General features: G+C 36.3%; 1 protein-coding gene across 5 annotated transcripts; it reads right to left on the bottom strand.

Moving 5' to 3' along the window:
* Positions 1 to 266: 266 nt before the first annotated feature.
* LOC110092548 (probable ADP-ribosylation factor GTPase-activating protein AGD11) lies at positions 267 to 24,905 on the bottom strand. Of its 5 annotated transcripts, none has more exons than XM_028696009.1 (9): positions 24,507 to 24,905; positions 23,541 to 23,634; positions 20,914 to 20,989; positions 11,842 to 11,991; positions 3,509 to 3,672; positions 3,037 to 3,292; positions 2,792 to 2,908; positions 2,620 to 2,715; positions 267 to 748 (listed from the first exon to the last, which is right to left on the bottom strand). In XM_028696009.1, exons 1-9 carry the CDS (start codon positions 24,547 to 24,549, stop codon positions 467 to 469), a joined length of 1,278 nt encoding a protein of 425 aa, XP_028551842.1. In that variant the 5' UTR covers positions 24,550 to 24,905; the 3' UTR covers positions 267 to 466. The 5 variants fall into 5 exon arrangements, with proteins under 5 accessions (XP_028551842.1, XP_020672803.1, XP_028551846.1 ...); XM_028696011.1 differs by having other exon boundaries at positions 554 to 717; XM_028696010.1 differs by having other exon boundaries at positions 595 to 764.
* Positions 24,906 to 25,646: the final 741 nt, after the last annotated feature.

Below are 25,646 nucleotides of genomic sequence, written 5' to 3'. Positions count from 1 at the left end.
AATGAGGGGGATGTTGGGAGGCTGTTGAAATTCAGTGTATAGACGCACAAAACTTAAACAATTATATGGGGCCTATACAGAATTTGAACGATTAAGAATAACTTGAATTTAAATCAAATGACAGCAGGCTGAATTTGAACTTGATTGAAAGTAGGTAACTTGAAAAATTTGGACATAAACTTGCACATTAAACGGTGACGAACATGACTTGAATCTGATTTGGATTGCAGGGAATATAACCTAATACTTTAAAATGCAAATTTAAATTTCACAGCTAAATCAATAAACAAACAGTAAAGATATAATGGAAGACATTATGAGGTACAAATCAAATATATAATTTACAAACTTTTTATTATCACCAAATCTTTACTAGTTAAGAGGGATGATTGGTTCTTCCTATAACCTATAAATACAAATAAAAATAGGGAAAAGGTTCACTGAATAAAAATCCAAGTTTCAGCCATTATTGACTAAGGGGAATGCATTCAAGCTCCATCTCTATCTGACCCCGCTCAACATTCTGAAGCTTGAGGATGATCTCCTGCTTTACTGTGCCATCCACAAGGGAGATTATACTGTCCTTGACCAAGGTATTGTCCTCTGTAGCCAGCCATTTTCCAAGCTGCGTTGCCTTCATGATTGAAGAGTTCTCGTATGCTTTGGCTGCTGCAACAAGTGGCTGGATATCTACTTCAGCTTCTCCCATCTTGTCATCTGTGCTGAAGGTATCTTTATCGTATACTTGCTGTCAAATCAATAAACTTAAAGGACTAACTGTATAATATATGAAGTATAAATGTATCTAAGATCCTTGAGTAGATCTCCGTTCGATTTATTTTTTAAATCTGTTCATTTCCTCTATCTTTTTCACTCTCGATCTGAGTATTACTAGAAAATTATATGAATTTTTTATCCATCTATTGAATTTCCTCAATCAAATTATTGTTTGACGAATCTAGCAACTGAAAATTTAATGTGTCAGGTTATTCAATGATAATCATATATGGGGAAGTAATGATTAGATGTTTCCAGGCACGGCCAGGTTAAGGGATAGGTGACGGGAGAAATGGAATGGAGGTAGGTTAGAATGAGTGGATGGCGAATAGGACTCGTGGCATGCATATGAGGAAGATAACGGTATATTTAGCATTGCAAAAATTTACTCCATAAAATTTATAATTGGATAGCACTAAAAAAAAGTCAAAAATAAAAATAAAAATGGTCCCTCTCAGACTAATTTGATCTCTCAACTCCTTCAAAAAGAAACATTTTTTATCCTAACATCAAATTTTGAGGTTAATGGTGTTAAATCAAGGGGTATTTTAATCATTTTTTAATTAAATTATTTATTAACTATAATTTTTAAATAATAGTACTTTTTTTAATATTAAACATTTCTTACACAATGTTTGGGCTGATTCAGCTAGAAAAATGTGATTGAATAGGTCTGATGGTGTCTTTGGGGGCTAGAGAGGTTTGGAAATATTAGAGTGTGTGATGATGTAATACGGAGCTTTTGGTATGGAGTATGGAGGGTGGTGAAAAGACCGAAAGACTAAATAAAAAATGCCTTAGTTGTGGCCACCCCATTGTAAGAGGCTTCAAAAAAATAATTTATTGCTGGAGGTGGAGAAAACCTGTAGGATGAGGCTTTGAGGAATGTGTAGATGGCATGGAGAGAGAGATGAGGGATACGTAGGGCTTCCACTAAGAAGAACCCAAGAGGGGTTGGATATGAAGCACACAAATCCAAGAGAAGTCGCCTCCAAGCACAAAACCCAAAAGTTATCACTCAAAATTTTTTATCAAAATACCATAAACTCTTTTTAAATCAACAAAGCAAATATTTAAACAATTACATCGGGTTCTAATGCTTAACACTTAAAACAACTAAGAGAAAACTTCAAATCCAAGGAAGTGAATTTAGCAGTACTCCAATTCCACTCCCAATGAAGGAGGGCAACCCTATTGGCCTCTAAACAAGGAAAGTACAATAATAAAACAGGGATAATAAATAAATGAAGCATCCCACATAGAGGGAAAGATTTTAAATTTTAAAAACTAAAATTTTAATCATGTATACAATTTCAAATATTTTCAAATTTTGACTTCTTTTATCCTTCATGTTGAAAGAATCTCACTTGGCCCTTGATCTTGATATTGTGATGAGGGCCTCATAGCTGCTAATTTCATCTTGACCTTTGATCTTGCTCTATTAGTTGGGCCATGATAATTTGTTGACAAAATGATTTATTCTAAATTTTCAGCAACAAAGAAACTCTCTCTATTTATTTCTACTTGTTTTAACCTTTGACAAGAAGAGTGGAAAAGAGCATATGAAGTTGAAACAGCTTGGAGGTGAAATGCTTATAAAGGGTTGCTTGGGTGGTATAAATCCCATACTCAAATTGAGATAGCGGATTGAAATCCATATGGAGATGATGAATCGCGTGTAGAATGGCATGTTAGTGAAGAGAATATTCCATTTCAGGAAAAAATAGTAAAATACCAAAAAAGATAAATCATAGGTAAAGCGATAGTTTAGGTGATTATTATCACATCCTCAGTAAATTTCTTGAGTTTTTTTTTTTTTAAAATACAAAACAGAAAGCTCACCAGCTTCAGGGGCGGAATAGGATCTGGAATTGAAAACATCACCCGTTCATTCCATACTGGGTTTAAATTACTCTTCACCACTCGTGTTTTTGTTGTCTGCACCAAATGGAAACTAATTAACTTTAAAGCAGAAAGCAGTACAAATTGATCAGTGTATTCAAACCATTCTCACTTGGTGGCCCAAAGTTAAAATGACGTAAGGGTCACTAGTAACCACATCACGAACAGCAAGATTGGTACCCTTTATTATATTAACCTTAATCAAACCGACAAATTCAACCATCCCCATCTGCAACAGTTTGCTTTGTTGTTGAAGTCAAGTGATTAAGAAAATATAAATCATCATAAGAAACTGAAACTGATTGAAGTAGATCAAGCCATGATTGATAGATGTAAAAAGATCTACATATTTGATACCATCATCTTGACTGGTTTCTGTTCAGATTCCTTTTTTCTCCAACTGTTTCTGAATGCTTGACTAAGCCCATACCGGATACTCATGCGTTTCTTTTCAGAGTACTTGTTATTAGGAACACTGCTCTGCGCTGATGAGCTCAAGTAATTGTTATTAGGAACATTGCTCTGCGCTGATGAGCTCAAACTTGATGATATTGAAGATGCAGATGCAGATGTAGGATGTTTAGCTGAAAATTGTTGAAGCTCATATTTTCTCCTAAGTAAAATAATGATGCACAAAAATCATAAAATTGAACGCTCAAACACCAAATTCAAAAGAAATTTCTTAGAATTCATCTGATGAGATCAACGGAAAAATCCAAATAAATTTGGAGTATGTGCAATAATTATAAGCCAAGATTTCCAAGCCAGTATGCATCAATAAATATGTTCCTCAAGCAAGATTGTATTATTTTACGGTGTTAGAATTTACCTGATGAAATCAGCACGTTCCTCTATCAATGCGTCAGGTTTTGGTTTTTTAATATTATCAGGCAACAAAGCTTCATATCTCATATTTACAGCAGCATTTCCACCGGCATCAATTACAGAGTCAACCTGATGATCCGTCCATTCATCAAGATTCACGGACAAGACCTGAAGAAGATATCAAGATACCATACTGTTTAACTGCCTACTTTGTTCAATATCAGAAAAAATAACAAATTGCCATCCTTGCACAAATTTTTGTAGCTGTCATTAGCACAACTTGCATTTTGATTCAGTTCTTTCTTTCACACTGATCATCAAAGAATGTTTAATATCAATTAATCAAATAAGTTTGAGATCATGGTTTTTTGGCTGAGACATGTTTTTGTACCTTCTCATATATGCTGAATGTTTCCCTCTACTATTTATTACAGAATGTTTTTCTAATTCTTACCCCTGACGCTTGGAATGTTAGATTATCATCCTTCCGTCTGCAAGCAGCAAGTCCACCCTCCAACACTGCACCTATTCCCCAATATCTTCCAAAATCAGCAGTTAACCACTCTTGAACCCCTCTGTTGTTCCAACTCAATTAAGAATCAACGTTATTAAACTATCAATCACATATTTTCTGAGCTTGCTAAAGGTATTAGAGCTTCAGGATGGATCCAACTGAGTGATGGATGAAATCACCATAGTAGCTTCCCATTTACAGAAACACATAAACCATGCTAAGGATGGGTAGAAGATCTCCATGTATTCAATTCCTGATGATGCTCACATTTGCGGAGGAAGTTGAGTATTTGTAAATGAGGGATGACGGAGAGGAAAAGGATGAGGCATGAAGACATGCAATGTTTAGAAGAGAACTATTGCCTATATATCAGGTGGAAGGAGAGAGAGATAGAGAAACTCATGCAGTTCAGCCTGAACACCATGAAGCCATATACCAAATATTTAGTGTATAGTACAATTCCTTTTAGTTTTTTTTTTTTTTTTTTTTTTTTTTTTTTTTTTTTTTTTTTTTTTTTTAGTTAGAAAAGAACCAAGACAGCCAAAAATCCATCTACCTAAATCCATCCAGATGCACGACATCTAAGTTTACAGGCCAAGTCTTTTATAAGTGCTATAGCTCTAATCTAATCAATAATTAATATAAGATGGGTTGACCCTGATAAGTGTTTTCTTTCTAGTAAATCCTTATTAGCCAACCATGGAGGTGATTACTATATGGCACTAGACTAGCATCGAGTATTTGCTATTTGGAAGAGAGCTGAAGGTGTTCAAGTAAAAAAAATTCAAATGCAAACGTTCATGCAAGTCTGTCTAAGTCAGTCGAGTTTTATGCATTTCTTATTGTAAATTGATAAAGTTGGATTCAGCAAGACCTCAAAAATGATGAACACAAACCTAAAAAGAATTACATTATTTGCTAGAATTGATCTAAATTATGTTTCTATATTAATCTAGAATTATCTATGATTTGTAGGAATTAATTCAGATTTATTTTCTATATTTAATTCATTGGTGCTTATTATTTGCATATAATGATTAATAAACATGAGCTACAACTTTATTTCATCTAGAATTGATTACTTATAATATTATTAATTTATGTGAGCTTAAGTTTCATACATTATATTATTAATTTATAAATTACATGTCAATCATGTTTAATTATGTTAATTAAAGCTAATTAGCTTATATATTATGAACTATTTTATAGTTCTAGAATTTTTATTTTGCATGAAATTTTTATGATAGTTTATTAGAACATATGTAATCCTACACAAAAAAAATCAAATTTTTTCAAGCTTAAATGATATATTTAAAAATTCATAATAATTATGTATTATTTAAGATTAATATAGTACCTATATTATACATTATGAATATGGACTAAATTTCTAATACATTAATTCATCGAGTTCATACCATGCAATATATTTCATGATATATTTTCAATTAAAATTGAATTTATTATGATTTTTTAAACCATTAACTGCTTTATCTCAAACGTGTATAAAATAAACCTAATCAGAGCCATGGTACTAATTTTGCTTTTGCTTATTTGTTTACAGGTATTTGGAGCCCGCACATATTGGAGCTTGTTTGGGGTTTTGTTAGGTGTTTTGCTCTTTAGAGTTTTGTTTGAGTTTGTACTTAGAACTTGTGCTGAGTTAAAATTTGTTTGAGTTTGTGTTTTGTTTGGAGTTTTAAGTTTGTCTGTGTTTTGTACAAGAGTATGTTAGTGTTAATATTCCTTTTTCTTGTTATTTTTCCTTTTAGTTTATTGCATTTTGAATTAATTAATTAATTAAGAGAGGTTTTAATTGTGTTTTAATTAATCAATTAAAAGGACATATTTTGTTGTGTTTTATTTCAATTTAATTAATTAAGATGTTTTTATGGTTATTTATTTAAATTAGTTAATTTAAATGAAATTAAAAATTTCTTAATTACAAATAACATTTTAAGCTTAATAACTTTCTCAATTTGATTTTTAAAATGGCTCCCAATTTTTCATTTAATTAATTAAAAGAAAATTCTCTTCTTTCTTACCCACCCCCTTTTTATATAATTCAAATTTTAAATGCTCCTTATTATTTTCCTTTAAAATTCAGCAGGCTCCTGGAGTCCCATCCGTGCGAAGGGAGGTTGGGACAACACTTGTCATTATTCTTCTCACCCGGATCAAAAATACAAAAGCGCAATATCTTCAAATTACAATCAACCTGCCCGGATCAAAAAAACACAACACAACGTTTGAGAAAGGGGAACCTTTATTCGGATTATACAAAACAAATGAAACAAAAAATAGACCTTAGATTATGTCTCGCACGCTGTGTGTGAAATGCCTCAATTACCCGTGCCTATTACTCAAAACGAAACAATGCATTGCCTACTCTTCGTCTGCTTTAGTTCAAGACAGTAATCCAAAATGTCTGTCTTTGCTCTGTTCATGCAGACCGACTCCAACCAACATTTAAGGATTAAAATAAATTGTCGGTATAATTAAATACAATTTTGCAATAAATAGATAGGTACCCTCAAATCTCAAGACATGCTTCGCTACATCTTTAATCCACATAGGAATGTTCAATTTGAAGATCCTGCGCCATTGTATCTTTGATCCATGCGAGATGATTATAATTTGAAGACCTCACGCCATTGTAACTTTGATCCGATCAAGAAGAATAACGGGAAGTATCGTCCCAACCTCTCTTCGCACGAAGGGGAAGCCGAGAGGCTGTAGAATTTTCAAGAATTTATATATAAAATTAAAAAATATAAATAAAATAAACTAAGAAACAACAGGTACCCAATAGTTTGAAGACATGCACAGTTGTATCTTTAATCCAGGCAAGAATGTTTAATTTAAAGACCTCACACCATTGTATCATTGATCCGAGCAGGATTATTATAATTTGATGACTTAACACTGTTGTATCTTTGATCCGAGCGAGAAAAATAATGGCAAGTGCGTCCCAATCTCCCTTCGAGGGGAGGGGATCCCGAGTGACGCAGAAGCTGAAGATGGGCGTGAGCAGAATGATGGAACGATTTCAGGGAGCTGAGTAGTTTAGCTGTTTGATGCTTATAGGCTTTTCTGTAAATAAATATTCCCTGTAATTGTCTTTTTTTTAGCTGCGCCTATTTAAAGGCTGAATTGTATTGTTTCAGTAGTTTTTCCTTTTAGAGAAATAAATCAAATCTGATTTACCGCAAGAGTCAAGAACTCTGTTTTTCTTTTGTTCTGTATCCGGTGGCCTTTTAGCTCCGGTGGTGGTTTGATTCGTCGCTCATTGCGACGACGTGCTAAGTTTCCATTTTCTTTTCAACGACGTGATTCGCTTCCGGTATCATTTTGGTATCAGAGCTCCAGTCATGCCTCCTCGTCGAAATCAACAACGTCCAGTACAGGAGGTTGTAGTAGAGGAGCTGCAAAGAGAAATACAGAGGTTGCAAAAAAGATTAGAACAGTATGAACGACGAGATGAAGGCGAGCAGCAAGAAGGTGGAGCAGAGGTACCCCCTTTTTCCATACTTCATCCAGTGAAGAAGAAGGAGCGCAGAGAGCACAGGGTCGCACAAGAAGAACCTTCCGGGACGATGGTGGAATTAAAATCGAATTACCTGATTTTGAGGGAAGATTAGATCCGGATGAATTCTTGAATTGGCTTCATACAGTGGAAAGAATCTTGGAGTTTAAGGAGATACACCCAGATCGCATTGTAAAACTTGTGGCTATCAAGTTAAAGAAGAATGCGTCATTATGGTGGGAGAATCTTAAAAAAACCAGGATGCGGGAAGGTAGAAGTAAGATTGTTAGTTGGACAAAAATGAAGAAAGAACTTCAGAGGAAATACTTACCGGATCAATACAGACAAGATTTGTTCTTGAAACTGCACCGAATTCAACAAAATCAGAAGACAGTTGAAGAATATCTGGCAGAATTTGAGCAATTGTCACTCAAATGTGATTTAGTTGAGCCAATGGAGAACACTATTGCAAGGTTCCTAAAGGGACTTCATCCCGCCATTAGCCAGATAGTGCAATTGCAGACTTACTGGACTTTTCAGGATGTCGTCAACTTGGCTCTTAAAGTGGAAAAACAGCAAAATCGTTCAAGAAAATGGCAAAGTTCTTGGCCAAATAAGGAAACCAGTAGAGATAGAGGGGGAATCAAGAATGATCCACAATTTCGGAGCACCAGTCAAAACATGGAGCCAGTCAAGACGAACCAGAAAGTGTCTAATGACGTCAGTTATCCAGCCCGAAAATGTTTCAAGTGCCACGGATTTGGACATGTTGCCGCAAACTGTCCGAACAGACGCATAGTCACTCTTCTTGAAGAAGAAGAACATGGGGTAGAAGAAGGCAATGTGGAGGAAGTAAACTGTCAAATTAATGAAATCTCTTCAAGTTCGTTGGCTATTCCAGCGGATGATGGACCGTTATTGGTCATTCGTAGGTTGCTGAATACCCAAAAGGGTGTTCCTGAGCAGAGACATAATCTTTTCCTAACAAGGTGTACTATTCAAGGAAAAGTTTGTCAAGTAATTGTCGATGGTGGAAGTTGTGAGAATGTGGCCTCCTGTGAAATGGTGGATAAATTACAGCTCAAAACCGAAGAACACCCTGCACCATATCAATTATCCTGGATTCAAAAGGGAAGTGTAGTTAAAGTCACGAAGCGCTGTTTAGTTTCCTTCTCAATCGGACAATACCAAGACCAAGTTTGGTGCGACGTTGTTCCTATGGATGCTTGCCATTTGTTATTAGGGAGACCTTGGCAGTATGATCGTCAAACTACTCATGACGGTACCAGAAATACTTATTCCTTCCCATATGAAGGAAATTCTATGGTGTTACTTCCTTTAGACGGTGAGCCTAAACGAATCACTTCTGAAGAATTATTGTTGAATTATTCTCAGTGCCGTAAGACCATACAGGAGAATTCCATGTTTTACTTGTTGATATTGAAGGAAGTTGCTGGCTCACAAATCAAGTATTCTCCAGAAATCATGAAACTCTTAGAAGAATTTGCCGATGTGTTTCCAGATGAAGTGCCCGCTGGGTTATCACCTTTGCGATCCATTCAACATGAAATTGAATTAATTCCAGGGTCTATACTTCCTAACAGGCCTTCATATCGCCTTAGGCCGGATGAACATGAGCAGATACAGAAACAACTTGAGGAATTACTGTCCAAAGGTTTCATTAGGCCCAGTGTAAGTCCATGTGCCGTCCCATCTTTATTAGTTCCAAAAAAAGATGGATCTTACCAGTTGTGCATAGATAGCCGGGCAATTAACAAAATTAATATTCGTTATCGATTTCCACTTCCTCGCATAGATGATCTTTTTGATCAATTACATGGTGCCAAGGTGTTTTCAAAGATTGATTTACGGAGTGGATACCATCAAATCAGGTTGAGAGCTGGCGACGAGTGGAAGACAGCATTTAAGGTACGTGATGGGTTGTATGAGTGGACAGTGATGCCATTCAGATTGTCCAATGCTCCAAGTACGTTTATGAGGCTTATGAACCAGGTATTTCAACCTTTTTTGTGCAAATTCGTGGTTGTATTCTTCGATGATATATTGATCTATAGTAGTAATTACGAGGATCATATTTATCATTTGCGACAAGTATTATTACTCCTACGGGAGCAACAGTTATTTGCTCATCCTGGGAAGTGTTGCTTCCTAGACCGAAAAATGGAGTTTCTGGGCTTTGTGATTTCTGCAGCAGGTATTGAAGCAGATCCTCGGAAAATAGAAGCTATCACCAATTGGCCAACACCACAGTCCTTCACCGACATCCGGAGATTTCATGGTTTGGACTCGTTCTATCGAAGGTTCATATGCAATTTCAGTGCCATAGCAGCTCCACTCACCGAATTACTGAAATCTGATCAATTCTGCTGGACAATTAGATCTCAAGGGAGCTTTGAACTGTTAAAACAACGAATGACAGAAGCTCCAGTATTGGCTTTACCAGATTTTAACAAAGTATTTGAAGTTGAATGTGATGCATCCAACGTGGGGATAGGGGCGGTCTTGAGCCAAGATAAGCATCCTATAGCTTTTTTCAGTGAGAAACTTAATGAATCGAGACAGAAGTACTCCACGTATGATAAGGAGTTCTACTCCATAGTCCGGGCTTTGCATCATTGGAGCCATTATTTACTGGCGAAGGATTTCATCCTTTTTACTGATCATGAGGCCCTGCGGTTTCTGAGCTCACAAACCAAATTGAGGAGTAGACATGCTGTTTGGTCTGAATTTTTAGCTGCTTTCAACTTTGTTATCAAACATAAAGCGTGAACCCTTAATCAGGCTGCAGATGCTCTGAGCCGATGCCATCAGTTGCTTCACGTAATGCAAACGAAGGTAGTTGGTATGGAAATCTTGAAGGAGTCTTACGCAGATGATGAAGATTTCGGCAGTATTTGGAACAAATGTCAAACACAGCCATACAAATTATTTCATATCAAGGAAGGCTATTTATTCTTTGGATCCTGTTTGTGCATTCCCAGAGGATCCTTACGACAGGCCATAATCACTGAGTGTCATGATGGAGGATTGATGGGTCATTTCGGTAAAGATAAGACCTTGGCTGTAATACAAGCCAAGTTTTATTGGCCGATGCTATCCCGTGATGTATTACGACATGTTAAGCGATGCAGTATCTGTCGCATCGCAAAGACCCAGGGAAGTAATGCTGGCCTGTACATGCCTTTGCCTATACCGCAAGCGCCGTGGGAAGATGTAAGCATAGATTTTGTTGTGGGATTACCTCGCACTCAGCGCAACAAAGATTCGGTCATGGTTGTAGTTGACCGATTCTCGAAAATGGCTCATTTTGTTGCCTGCAACAAAACTTTGGATGCTAGCCACATCGCCGATCTTTATTTTCGAGAAATCGTGCGTTTACATGGAATTCCCAAGACGATGACTTCTGACAAAGATGTCAAATTTATGAGTTACTTTTGGAAAACTTTGTGGGGCAAGTTAGGAACCCGTCTCCAATTCAGTTCCGCGGCTCACCCACAAACAGATGGACAGACTGAGGTGGTCAACCGAAGTCTGGGAAACTTGCTGAGATGCTTCGTCGGCAAGAATATCAAACAGTGGGATTTGGTTTTAGCCCAAGTGGAGTTTGCTTTCAATCGGTCAATAAATCAGTCCACTCGACACAATCCATTTGAGATTGTATATGGTCGGAATCCTCTTACTCCATTAGATTTGGCACCTTTAGTTCCACAAGACACTTACAATCTTGATGGAGAGCAAAGAGGTTTGGAGATTCAAAAACTACATCAGCAAGTACAACAAGAAATTGGCAAGCAGAATAAGCGTTACCAGTCGCAAGCTAATAAACACCGGAAGAAGATGGTCTTCAAGGAAGGAGATTTGGTTTGGATTCGTTTAAGAAAAGAACGCTTTCCTCCAGGACCTCACGGGAAGCTCAAGCCACGAGCTGATGGTCCTTTCCGAATTGTTAAAAAGGTGAACGATAATGCCTACCAGATCGATTTACCTGGCAGTTACAACATTTCAGCAGTTTTTAATGTGGCTGATTTAACCCACATTATGAGGTTGAGTCTTCTACCCCGGGAGAATGACGCAGGAGCTGAAGATGGGCGTGAGCAGAATGATGGAACGATTTCAGGGAGCTGAGTAGTTTAGCTGTTTGATGCTTATAGGCTTTTCTGTAAATAAATCTTCCCTGTAATTGTCTTTTTTTTTTAGCTGAGCCTATTTAAAGGCTGAATTGTATTATTTCAGTAGTTTTTCCTTTTAGAGAAATAAATCAAATCTGATTTACCGCCAGAGTCAAGAACTCTGTTTTTCTTTTGTTCTGTATCCGGTGGCCTTTTAGCTCCGGTGGTGGTTTGATTCGTCGCTCATTGCGACGACGTGCTAAGTTTCCATTTTTTTTTCGACGACGTGATTCGCTTCCGGTATCACCGAGAGACTGCCAAAATTTCAAGAAAAATAATAAGGAGCATTTAAAAATCAAATTATATAAAAAGGGGGAGAAAGAAGAGCAATTTATTTTAATTAATTAAATGAAAAATTGAGTCATTTCAAAAAATTAATTTGAAAGAGTTATAAGTTCAAAATGTTATTTGTAATGAAGAAATTTTTTAATTTCATTTACATAAAATAATAATTAACTAATTTAAATAAATAATCATAAAAAATATTTTAATTCATTAATTAAATTGAAATAAAACACAACAAGAAAAATGTTCTTTTAATTAATTGATTGATTAATTTAAAATACAATTAAAATCTCACTTAATTAATTAATTAACTAATTCAAAATGCAATAAATTAAAAAGAAAAACAACAAGAAAAAGAAATGTTTACACTAACATACTTTTTACAAAATACAAACTCAAACTAAGACTCAACACATGCTCTAAGTACAAATTCAAAACAAAACAAAATCAAGTCTGCATTTAAATCTAATAAAAAAGGGTCATTTAATATTTTCTAACTCTCTTAACATAGCCCAAATATAATACATTTACTCTCTCAACCAGGTCATCATCAGAATGTTGCGTATATGTTTTCAGAAATAGAATTTTGATGATTGCAAACACTTCTGTTTTACTACGACTGCCTTGCCTACTAACATTTCAGGTCCACAGGATCAGGACTGTAATTTGAACGAGCTCAAGATTGGGTAGACTAGGTCTGAGTCAGTTCTTAAACCTTTTTCTTTCTTGAGTCTATTTGTAATAAATGTGGTTCCAGATGCTAAGTAATCTTGCACACACACACATGGGAGAAAATTTATGTCTATTGATTAGAGTTCTCTATTTTGATCACATTGGCCGGGACGATCCTAAAATCGTCTTGGACGATCAGCTTAAAAAAGAAACCCTAATTAAGGCATCGTAGTTAAGACACCCGTCATTAAGCACATCATCCTAGACGATCTTCGTATCGGCCGGGACGATAGGCTCAAATCAGAAAGAATCAGCCGCCAGATCTATTTGGGTATTCTTTATTTTTGGACATCGTCCAGGACATCGGCCCGGACGATGCAGACAATTATGCCTAAATTAATCTGGTAATTAAGGAAAGCAATTAAGGCTTGATTGATACGATCAAATCGTCCCAGACGATCACAGGATCGGCCGGGACGATCCGTTCAAAATACCTTAGTTACTCCTGGACGATCAACATCAGATAGCTTTTATTCAAAGCGATGTTTAGGACGATTTTCCTCGCATTTGAGCTAATCGGCCTGGACGATCAAGCTAATTTTTCATCGTCCAGCATCCTTTCAGAGAAATTTCTGGACAATATTCACAGAATTGTACTAATCATCCAGGACGATATTATATCGGCCTGGACGATATGACCAAAATTCTTCTAATCATCCCAAACCGATCGGGCTGATTGAGCGAAATTTACGCTAATCGGCCAGGGCGATATCCCTATCGGGCTGAACGATAAAGTCGGTTTGTATAAAATAAGAGCTATTCTGAAGCTCTTTTATTTAAGAGCTCTTGTTCTACATTTTGGTAGATCTTATGCTGCTGTCTTGACCTGAGAGAGAGAGAGAGAGAGAGGATCTTGTGAGGGGGGTTTGTGAGAGGGTTTCACAAAAGTTGCTCCAAGCTTTGATCCACATCTTCTTCTTCCATCATAGTCCCTTGTCCTTGGGGGTTCTAGAGATGTAAGCTTCAGCATATGATCAAGGTTCTTTGCCTGCTTCAGGAGGAAGGAAAAGGAGTTGGGTTCTCTGGCTCACCTAGGTTGGTGGAAAGGAGGTTTGTATAGGCTTCTCCGCCTTATTGTGGGAGCAAAAGGAGGGTCACTGAGTTTTAGTGCAATACTCGGAGGGCGCCTCTGGGGAGTGGACGTAGGTCGTGTTGACCGAACCACTATAAATCTCTATGTTCTTTATTTCTACTTCCGCATTTATTTTTCCGCACTTTGATTTTCTTTGTGGTGAATTTTAGTTTTGGATGTGATTGTGTTTTTGATTAAAAGATTTTTAAAACACCAATTCACCTCCCCTCTTGGTTAGCCTCGGGCTAGTTCATAAGGGCATAACTTTCCTAACAAACTTTCACAGAAGGCCGACGCTTTACGTGATCAAACCATCTAAGGAGACTCTCACTAATCTTATCTGTCACTAGAGCTACTCCAATTTTTTCACGTATATGCTCATTTCGCATTTTTTCTCTAAGAGTAAAGTCAAACATCCATCCAAGCTTCCTCATCTCTGCAACACATAATTGTATGCCCCTCTTTTAATGGCCAACATTCTGCCCCATAAAGTATTGTAGGTCTCATTAATTTTTATAGAATTTTCCCTTGAGTTTGAGGGGGACTTTTATATCACACAACAAACCCAATACATTCCTCCACTTCAACAATTCAACTTTAATTCTACAAATAATATCCCCATCTATTTCACCATCACTCTGAACAATAAACCCAAAATATCTTAAATGTGTTCTCTTAGTAATGACTTGATTGTCCAAAGTCACAATCCTCCACTAGATTTATTACTACTAAAATTACACTCCATATATTCAATTATAGATCTACTCAAACGAAAACCTTTAGACTCTAAGGTTGACTGATGGACCGGCCCCTCCAAGACAGGGCAAGGTTGGGTCAGTCCCTCCTGGATTGGCTAAAGTTTATATCAAGCGGAATAGGGGGATTCCGCCTAGACAAATCCCGCTCCCTTTTGGGTGGGGCCCAAGGGGAAGGGGGAAGAAGAAGAGGGGTGGGGGGCTCGGCAAGTAGGGAAAATTCAATTGGAGAGAGTTGTTTTGGGATTTAGCGAAGGACACTTGAGGAGGGGGGGCACCCCTTGGGGAATGGGGGTTTATGGAGGAAACATGGGGAGCAAAGGAGATCTGAGGATAAGGAAGCTGAAGATGCCTATTTTTTAGGGAGATGATGCACATTGGTGAATCTACAGAGTGAAAAGGTAATTGTCATCAATGGATTAACGGAGGAGAGACTAACGGCAGCGGAGCTATGCCTGGAGGAAAAAACGTTGGCATGGTACTAGTGGAGGGATATGAGGCAACCCCATACAAAGCTAGAGGGGGTTTAAGGACTGCTTATTGGAACGTTTCCGAACCAGCAGGGGAGGGGACTTTTATGAGCAATTCTTCTTTCTAATGCAGGAGAGAACATTGGTGGAGTACCGTGAGATGTTTGAGTACCTTGCAAACCGACTGGATCGACTTTCGGAGATTGTACTTGAAGGGAACTTTATGAAGGGCTCAAACCAGAGATTCAGGCGGCGATCAAAGTGATAAGGCCTCGTGATTTGAGAGAAGCTATGGAGCTCACCCAGTTAGTGGAGAATCAGAGGCACCTGGAGAGAGGGGCTAGAGGCAGTAGCTCAGGAGATTCGTACATGATGGCTACCACCTTTTTGGCACCCAAGGAATCAATACTGAGTATTTTTAGGGAGACTCTGAAGAAGAACACTATAGGAGGGAGACCTAGGGGAAACTTCAAAAAGCTCACTAAGATGGATCTATAGGAGAAGAGGGTGAAGGGGTTATATTTTAGATGTGATGAGAGGTATACACTGGAGCACTTCTGTAAGGATAGAACTCTTCAGGTTTTCACCATCTGTGATGACGAGAAAACAAAGGGAAGTGGGGATGAGGCAGCAGTGGAGGAGGAAGAAGAGCTGCATTTAGCGTGGTGGAGGTCTCCTTAAACCAAGTAGTGGGATTTACTCCAAACTATACCATGTAAGTGCAGGGAGACATAGCAGACAAGGAGTTAATGGTGCTGATTGATAGTAGGGTTGCTTACAATTTCATCTCCAACTAGATTGTGGAACAATTAGGGGTGAAATTGGTGGACATAGGTGCTACAAGGTAATGATGGCCACCGGGAAGGTGGAGTTAGGAAAAGGGGTGTGTAGGGAGTGGTACTGACCATACAAGGGGTCCAAGTGAGGGAGTCATTCCTTCCATTGGAATTAGGGAGCACTGATGTCATCTTGGGAATGAAATGGCTGCAGACCTTGGGAGACACCAAGGTTAATTGGGGAGCACAAACGATGAAAATGATGATAGAGATAAGGAAGGTGGTAATCATGGGAGATGCATGGTTATCCAAAATCATTGTTTCTCTCAAAACCATGGTAAAGACTATATAGAAGGTGGGGGGAAATTTTTGGTGAAGTTGCATAGCTTGGAGGGGATCAGGTTGGAGGGGGAGACATCCCTCTTTTAGTGCAACCGCTTATACAACAATTTAGTGAGGACTTTCAACCACCTCAAGGATTGCCACCACCGAGAGAACATGAGCATGACATCACCTTGAGCGAGGGTGTGCCACCGACTAGTGTCAAGCCTTACAGCTAAACTCATATCTAGAAGCATAAGATCGAGAGGCAAATCTAGTAGATGTTGGAGGCAAAGATCATTAGGTCGAGCGTGGGTCCTTTTTCTATCACAGTCTTATTAGTTAAGAAGAAGGATAGGAGCTAGAGATTCTGTGTAGATTATCGAGCCCTGAATAAGGAGACTGTGCCATACAAGTTTCCTATTTCGGTGATCGATGAGTTGTTGGATGAGCTATGTGGAGTGATGGTGTTCATGAAGATGGATTTGAAATTTGGCTACCATCAGATCATGATGAGAGAGGACGATGTCCCGAAGACTGCATTCAAGACACATGAGGAACACTATTAGTTCATGGTGATGCCGTTTGGTCTCACCAACTGTGGGCTCCGAAAATTCGGCCCCGGCCTCCGCTCGCTTTTCTTTTATTCGGCGAGGGAGTTTTAACGAGCTAAGTTCCGAGGTAAATTTTGGAAGGCAGATGGGTTTGTAGATAAGACACTACCCAGAGATTTCGCGTCAACACCAACGCACTTGCCACATTTCAATATCTCATGAACATAGTGTTTTGACCATACCTCAATAGATTTGTACTAGTTATCTTCCTCTCAAATTAAAGATCCAGTTGTATCTTATGTTTTTCTTTATAGTCCATACAATAAAAAGTATTCTTGGGTGTTCTTTCTATTTTTCTATTAGTTGATTTCTAGTTTTTATTGAATTGCATTCACTTCCTATTATTGACCTCCATAATTCAAGTTTACCTCCAACTCCCTCTCTGGTCTTATCAACAAGAAGAATATCATCAGCAAAAAGTATACACCAAGTATAACCTCTTGCAAATGTCTAGTAAGAACATCCATGACTAAAGCAAAAATATATGAGCTTAAGGTTGATCCTTGATGTAATCCAACTGAAATAGGAAAATACTTGATCAAATCACCTTCTATTTGAACACAATTAACAACTCTTACATACATATCCTTAATGACTTGAATATAAGCATTATTAACCTATTTCTTTTCTAAAACTCTCCATAGCACTTCTCTTGAACTTTATCATATGCTTTCTCCAAATCAATAAATATCATATATAGATCCTCCTAATTCTCTCTATACTTCTCCATCAAACATCTCAATAAATGTATAGCTTCCATAGTAGACCTACCCAACATGAATCCAAATTGATTTTAAGAAACATTAGTATCACATCGTAACCAATGCTCCACAACTCTCTCTCATAATTTTAAAGTATGACACATTAACTTAATTCCCCTATATTTGAACACACTTGTGCATCACTTTTAGTCTTAAAAATAGGAATCAACTCACTCATCTAATATCTTTTGTCTTTAAAATAATATTGAAAAAGTTTCATAAGTATTTCCACACCTCTATTGGAATGTCATCAGGTCCAATAGTTTTTTCACACTTTATTTTTTTAAAGCCTCTCTAACTTCGGTTTTACTAATACGCCACTAAAAATAAAAATCACTATTTTCATTTAGGGTGTTAAATTCACTAAAGTCAATCATACTCTTACAAGCTTCATTGAAAAACTTATCAAAGTATTTCATTCATCCTTGATGAATATCATCTTCTAATAAAAACAATTTTTGATCTTCGTCCTTAATGCACTTCACTTGAACTAAATCTTAACTTCTCATATCTCTTTGTTTGGCTAACTATACATATATCTTTAGCCTTCCTTAATGTCTAATATATTATATAAATTATTAAAAGCTAAATTGTTCGCATCACATATTACTTTCTTAGACTTCTTATGGACTTCTAATGATCTTAAATTTTTCTCTCAAAAATATTTTGTTAGTTTTCTTAAAATATCCCCATCTAATACTAGGACAATATTTTATTATTTTTCATGTTCCATCACTTTATCTTAAAGTCAACAACTAATAAGCAATATTGGGTACATAAACTTTCATTCGGAATAACTTTAAAATCTTTGCAATCTAAATGAAATATTTTTTATAAGAAAATAATCAATCTAAGTTTTACTATATTTATTCTTATAAGTGATTAAATGTTCCTCCCTTTTCTTAAATAAGATATTAGCAATTACAAAATCATAAACTAGAATAAAATCTAATATGATCCTACTGCATTCATTAGTTTTCCAAAATCATAGCTATCCTGAATGCTTTTAAAATCTTCTATCTATCTATCCACAGGTTCATTTAAATCTCCTTCAATAAAAACACTTTTTCAAGAAATATTTTTTGTATTAATTCTTTTGAGTCATTTAAAAATTTTAATTTAGACATATCCAAACCTACTTGAGAAGCATAAGAATTTATAATATTAATAATCTTAGCATCAATAGCAATCTTTAAAACTATAATTCTATCTTCAATTATATTAATTTCTACAACATTATCCAAACCTACTTGAGAAGTTTAAGCACTTATAATATTAATAATCTTAACATCAATAATAATAATTAAAGCTACAATTTTACTCCAATTATATTAATTTCTACAACATTATCATTCAAACTATTATCTATAATCACACACATATCATTCTAGTACAACTCCTCACTGAATACCATAATTTAAATCTTAAATCTAATTGTTATTTAAAAAACCAAGATAAAATAAAATTTTGATTTATTATCATCTTGTTTTAAATTGAAATTTCAATAAGATTAATGATAAATAACTTTTGGATTTTCGTAGCACTTAGCTCTTCACATGATTCATGTTCACTGTCTACCTTTAATTTTGTTACTTGCTTAGTTTGATCCATGCCTCAGAATTGTTAATTAATTTTGAGAACTTAGCTTAAATTATTTTTGAAATGATACACATTCAATGTAATCAAATTTATGCAACTTTGTTTGAGCCTATGAGCCTTCGCTACCTAGCTTATGATTAGCATTGGTAAACATTACTTGAGATACTTAAAGAAATGTTAGGATGATCATAAACTCATGAATTTCAATTTTTATATGGCAGTTAACCATATTGTATTTGGCTCAAATGATTTTTGCCTTTATGATTAGCCTATGTGTTTCCATATGAATCAATTCTTCTAATTTTCATGATTTTCTTTGCAAGTGCAATGCAATTTATTTTATAATCTCCTTAGTTAATTGGCACGTGTTTTATTTAAAAAAAAATGAATTTTTGCTAATTGATAATTTTGATATTATAGATAGGATTTGTTGATTTATTTTATTTTCAAGCATGTTGTTTCTAAATTGTTTCTATTGTTTACATCCATTTTATTTTCAAAGTATAATATTTAAGGGGAGAATGCCATTTTGTGGTAACACAAACTATTGGATTAAAGGTTAACTCTTCGGATGGCGTAAATTGGTAAAGAATATGGGTGTCAATATTTGACACAATCCGAAACCCAACTCGGACTCAACCCAGAAAATTTTGGGTTCGGGTCAACCCGTTTGACATATGGGTCAGGTTTGGGTTCAGCAAGTCAACTTGTTTAAAAAACCAAGCCTAGTTCGGGTTGACTCGAAAACCCAAAAGTGACTCGATTGACCAGTTTAGAAAACCACGCGACTCAGTTTATGCCATGCACTACCGCGTCCGCCCTCAGTCATCTGCTCTTCCGGCCATTCGGCTTCCGCCGTCTGCCAAGCCAAGGAGCCAGCTGCTCGCAAGCGCATCTGTCGGTCTACCAGCAACCGCGTCCAACAAGCACGTCTCAACGCCTGCGGTCTGCCCGCACACCCTAAACTCCACCCTCACAGCTCCACTAACGTCCATAGTCCGCACAACTCATCCATGGGTTTGCGGGTCGAGTCGGGTCAACCCGCTAACCCGCACGGGTTGGGTTTGGTTTGGATATCCTTACCTGTTTTCAAAACTGGGTCGGGGTTAGGGTCAACCCGTTTATACCCCGGTCAATCAGGGTTTAACCCGAACCTAACCTGCAGACCCATTTGGACACCCCTAAATTAAAGAATTATTATGTCAATCTATATCATAAATGATGTTGGGTAGATGCATGTTTTTAGGAGAAGAACTAATTTATCATAAGCATCCTTTAAGGGAGGAGCTTAGATTTACTTATATATTATATTTAATTCATTAACATTAACATCAAGTTATCATCAACAAGTAGAGGGATATTATTAATCCCATTAAATGCAATCAAAGACAAGAATATTTAAGGTGGAGAGCCCTCCTCCATTGGCCAATAAGAATATAAGCTCTCCCTCCCCCTCTCTCTCATTTATATATCTACACAATTAATCACTTGTATAGTGTTAAGCTTGTAGGTTATCTTTATTATTCACAAGTGTGTGCTAAAATCGTTGAGCGTAATATCATCTATAGTTTGGTTAATATTTGTACACTCATATTAATTTATCTACTCCTGCATATCTTGCATGCATTTGTGTGTTTTTGTTGTGTGTTTAATTTTTTGGTTTGTGGGTTTGAATTGGAAAGATTTTCAATAGACTCTACAAGATAAACATTGAAAAAAGGTTTATAACAACATAAATAAAGAACAATATTGAAGCAAATAAAGAATAAATATGCTGCTTAAATTCAACACCTTTGATATATGCACTCCAAGGCTTCTATGGATGCCGGAACACTTGATACAAATAAATACTCCAAAGCTCAATGACCTGATTCATGTCCAATATATAAGAAAAGTAGATTAATGATACAGATATCACCAAATAGAATACAGATTTCAAGAAGGCATATCGCTGCAAACTATTAAGAAAACAATAGTCCATGAAAAACTTTACGAATAGTGAGAGCTTAAAGGATACATTGCATCCAAGTCTATCAAGTCTTTTTGGACGAGCAATGATTAGACTATCAGAGTTCACAATGAGGTTTTTGAAATTTTTGAAAAAAATGTAATATAAGGTTTTAAAGCATCACAGTGCCGATATTTATATCAAATATTAAAATATATCCACAATCTGCAACGGTTTATCAAGGGCGATAAAGTTAAAATAATATTAGCTCATAAAAAGCCAATGTCACTTGAGGCATACTTCTATTATCATTCTCAAAGATCTCATGCTAGTAAGGACGTGCATGTAACCTCTGAGCAGGTGATTTTGTAGCCAAATAGGACCACAAAAAATACGATTACGACTGAGGTACTCTAAGTGATTTTTCGCCAATTGACACCATTAAATTACGATCACAACTAAAACCCATACATTTTGCAAAGGATTAAAAATCCTCTGAGTAGTGAATCATACAATGCACTTAATAAAGCACAAAGACCTCTATTAGCTAATTTCAACATAAATTTTTCATAAAGACAAACATCCAATCCAATTCTAAAAAATCTTCTTAGATGACGCAACCCATGGCTGCTGACAATGATTCTTTAGTCAAGTTGGTTAACTACATCTACTAATTAAGTAGACAAGTGCCCATGAAAATCTTAGACAACATAAACATAAGATCATAATTGGATTTGTTATCATTGCCATAGCCATTCATTTGAAGCTAATGGCAGTATATTTTCTCAATCCTAAAATTAAATTGCTACTATTATGAGCTAAGCATTTAACACCTAATGACTAGTCTTAATCGAAACTTCTCTCTCATCATGGAGAGGAATAATTAATCATAAGGGCTTACACCCATGGGAAACTTGAAACCATACATTAAAGTCCTTGCAATATGAGGATAAATACTCTAGGCCGTACTTATCTATAATCTAAAATGTCTTTTAAAAATTTGGCCCATAACATATAAGTATATAACTCTCTTCGAAAAAAAGGGCATAAATTTTCGAAGCCCACGATGTCGACAAAATCAAACATGAATCTGAATGGTCGATTGAGTGTCACAACATCCACTCAATAGTAGCTATTTTACTCAAATGGTTCCGTAAAGTACTTAGTGAGCTAAAACAAGTTTCTCGTGATGAATGACTAGGTAGACTTTAGCCTTTTCAGGACACATGACATAAAGCAAAGCTAGGAATAGAAACGAGAAAGTAAGGTGAAAAGTAACTTCATTATATCAATTCTGAGGCAATAGTGAATAGTTATATATAAAGGAAATTACAACAGCATTGTCAGATGTCATTTTGATCATATGCTATATAAGAGGTCAATTTACATAAATGGCTATGATGAAATGATGAGTTCTAGCTGGCATGTGAGTAGTGGAAGAGTATTATTATCACTTCCTCTCAAGTTAATAAGCCAAATTGGATCGTTAACTTGGTCCAAAGGTGTTCAAAGCTAGAAGTAGATAACAGTTTGGCAAAAATATCTTACGTTTGATTGGGAAGGGGTCATCATGGGGTTGACACAAATAATTCCTTGTTGAGGGTGTGTTACATCCTTTATTTTCAAGATTTGATCTACTCTCATGGATTTTACATGTTGAATCATGTAAATAGATCAGCTCCACATGTCCTTGCATGTGCTTTCAAGGTTTGACAAACTCTCATGGATTTTACATGTTCAATCATGTAAAATGGATCAAACCCACATGTCCTTGATTGATTCACAGCCCTTGACTCGAATGTTTTCACTTAAGAAAATGAAGTAGAATCATACCAGCGGATATCATAACAACAGCATCTTGCTAGGTCTTCAACCATTTGTAAACAATCAATACTTTCGTGAAGAAACATTGGTTTCCCATACTCATGATGGATGTCAAAGTCATGAGAAACCGCCTAATAAACTATTATCTACCTACTTTTCTGTATCTCACCACCTCTGATAACCTATTTAGGCCTACATATGAGAAAATGGCAGCAGGGTTGCTGACTAAAACGTAGTGTTGCACATGGTTGATGCAAAAGTTGTGAGTGCGTGACTCCAAATCATGTTAAAGATTCAAGAATCCCTTGCCCACTCCGTGAATATCCAACTATTAATGGAACATAAAGCATGAATCTTCTATCCCAGAATGTGTTACTACTGCATTTATGTTTACAACATTGATTATAGAGTGCTATCTGTATCAAGCCTCGTAAGGCTTTCTTGGAAAGGTCATTCAGCATTTATGATATCATCAAATGCACTTTTCTGCTTTTTTATGACTGGTCAACTTGGAAATTTAATCACGTTAACATTTGGTGAGAGAGAAAAATCATAGTCGATGGTATGTGTAAAACAGTGGCTTAACGCAACAAATGAGAATTTCTACATTTGCTGATATATGAATGTATAGATATCATGTGCATACACCCATTTTGGACTTGGAAACCCACAATCAGCACAAACTCTGTTTCCAGGTTCACTCAACAGCTTTTCCAGCCTCGTTGATGGGTTCAAATGACCTGTTGAAATGAAAATGTATCAAAATGATTTCAAGGTATATGCTCAAATATCTTTAAATGACTAAAAATGCTATGGTGCTAAAATATAGCACAGTCAAGCATGCTGATCACCTGTTGTAGGTAACTCACAAGTAGTTGATGAGGAATTGTCCATTCCATATGATTCAAACGAAGTGAACAAATTATAAATGCTTGCAAAAGGTCAACAATTATTGCCCACTTAAGCAAATGACAAGATCAGATGGTGAAAGCAGCATCAAACGATTAATTTCTCCATGAAAAATATTGGAAATAGCTTGTTATACAACTATTTCTAATATCGTGATCAGGGTAGCAAAAGGATTACTTTATGGTCCTGCAGTTGTGAAACGTGCCCATAACTGATTCAGTTGTTATTTGAACGTAAGATGTTACCCAAAAAGAAAAAAAGAAAAAACTGTTCAGAGAAGTATGGAGTCAAATATACAGACAATGCATGATTGAGCCTAAAAGTCTTTAATTTGATGCTTTGATTGCAGCATGCATGTTGTTTTACGTGATCATCGATGGCAATGACCACCAAAGCACCTCACACAACCTTCAGATCTTTCAGAGCAAAAGAAATCTATGGAGGTTTCTGCGAAGCTTAAAATGCAGTTTACATGGAGGTCATTCCAACTTATTCCTAAACAAGCTTAAATGAGATTGATGCGGAGTGAAATCGATTACATTTTCAAGCAAACCAGAAATATAATAATGTAAAGCAAAGACAAAGTTTACGATATAATTTGCCTGAAACCACCGATTGATTAAAACAATAAGGGTATGACCAAACATAAATCAAAATAACGAATGATTCAAGAATGTGACGGAATAAAAGGGGAAAAGTAAACCTGGAATGTTCCTCGAAGAGTGAATTTCTTGATGATGGCTCATTTTCGAGGGCCCCTAACTCACCGGAATCTACTTTGCCTGGTAACGAGCATTGCCGACGGTTTCATCGGAAACCGAAAGCTTCGCAATAAAAAAAAAATCACGTTTTCTTCAAATCGATGTGCGCGTTAATGACTGGACGGAAAGATCTATCGAGGAATTTCTGATCCGAAGAAATAAAATAAAATAAAAACTGGTGGATGCATTGGGTAGGGCATATCGGTTTCAGGCTTTCTTCTCCATAGAGATCGCCGTAACCAATTCCATTGCTGATCCAAGATCGATAGTTGTATGACCAACGACGGAGAAATTAGTCTGTGCGGAAATTAGTCTGTGCGGAGTCAATGAGCGTGTTTGCAAGCGAAGTAGCGAACCAAACGTTCTATGAGCTGCTCGTTGTTGGGTTGGAGTAGGGCTCCTTTGTGATCGTTTAGTTAACTAAACAAATAAATTTGAACAATATTTTAAATACTTGATTCTTAAATAAATAAACTTGAACACTAACGTGTTCAGCTCATTTATGTTCGCGAACAACATCATTTGAAGTTCGTGAACAAGCTCGACATTAAGCTCGATAACAAGCTCGATTCGTGCTCGATTTTGAACTCGTGAATAAGCTCGACAAAAATAATTAATATTTGACTATAAAATTAATAAATATAAATAATCATTGCCATTGTTACATAGACAATTGCTTTTATTATAAATATGTTTGTTCATAGATCTGTTCATGAACATGTTTGTTTGATAGTTAAAAAAAATTCGTTAAATATGTTCGTGAACAAGCTCGATAAGCACTAAACGAATGAACATGAACCAAACATAAACACTCATAAATTTAAATGAACCAAACATTAACACAAACAATAAAGCTCGAACAAACATGAACCAAACTTGAACAAGCTGATATTAAATGAACACAAACATGAACACTCACATACTCGGCTCGGCTCGGTTTGCTTGCAGCCCTACCCACATGAATATTCAATCTGTATTTGATTTTATTATTATTATTTTTTTTCTATCTTACAGCCTGAACCCTGCTCAAAAAGATCATTAGGGTTGCAAGTGAACCAAGTGTTCGGCAAGCTACTCGTTGT

The sequence above is a fragment of the Dendrobium catenatum genome, unplaced genomic scaffold, assembly GCF_001605985.2.
Source record: "Dendrobium catenatum unplaced genomic scaffold, ASM160598v2 fragScaff_scaffold_716, whole genome shotgun sequence".
In the NCBI taxonomy this organism is placed as follows: domain Eukaryota; kingdom Viridiplantae; phylum Streptophyta; class Magnoliopsida; order Asparagales; family Orchidaceae; genus Dendrobium; species Dendrobium catenatum.
This window is presented reverse-complemented; position numbering and strand designations above follow the sequence as displayed.

Bases quoted from the DNA above. Each gene is read 5' to 3' on its own strand.
- LOC110092548 (XM_028696009.1), bottom strand. From the start codon at position 24,549: ATGAGCCATCATCAAGAAATTCACTCTTCGAGGAACATTCCAG. The intron at 3,673-11,841 runs GTAAATCAGATT...TATCTTCTTCAG, and splicing joins CAGAGTTCTTGACTCTGGCG to GTCTTGTCCGTGAATCTTGA. The intron at 749-2,619 runs GTGAGCTTTCTG...TTGATTTGACAG, and splicing joins CTATTCCGCCCCTGAAGCTG to CAAGTATACGATAAAGATAC.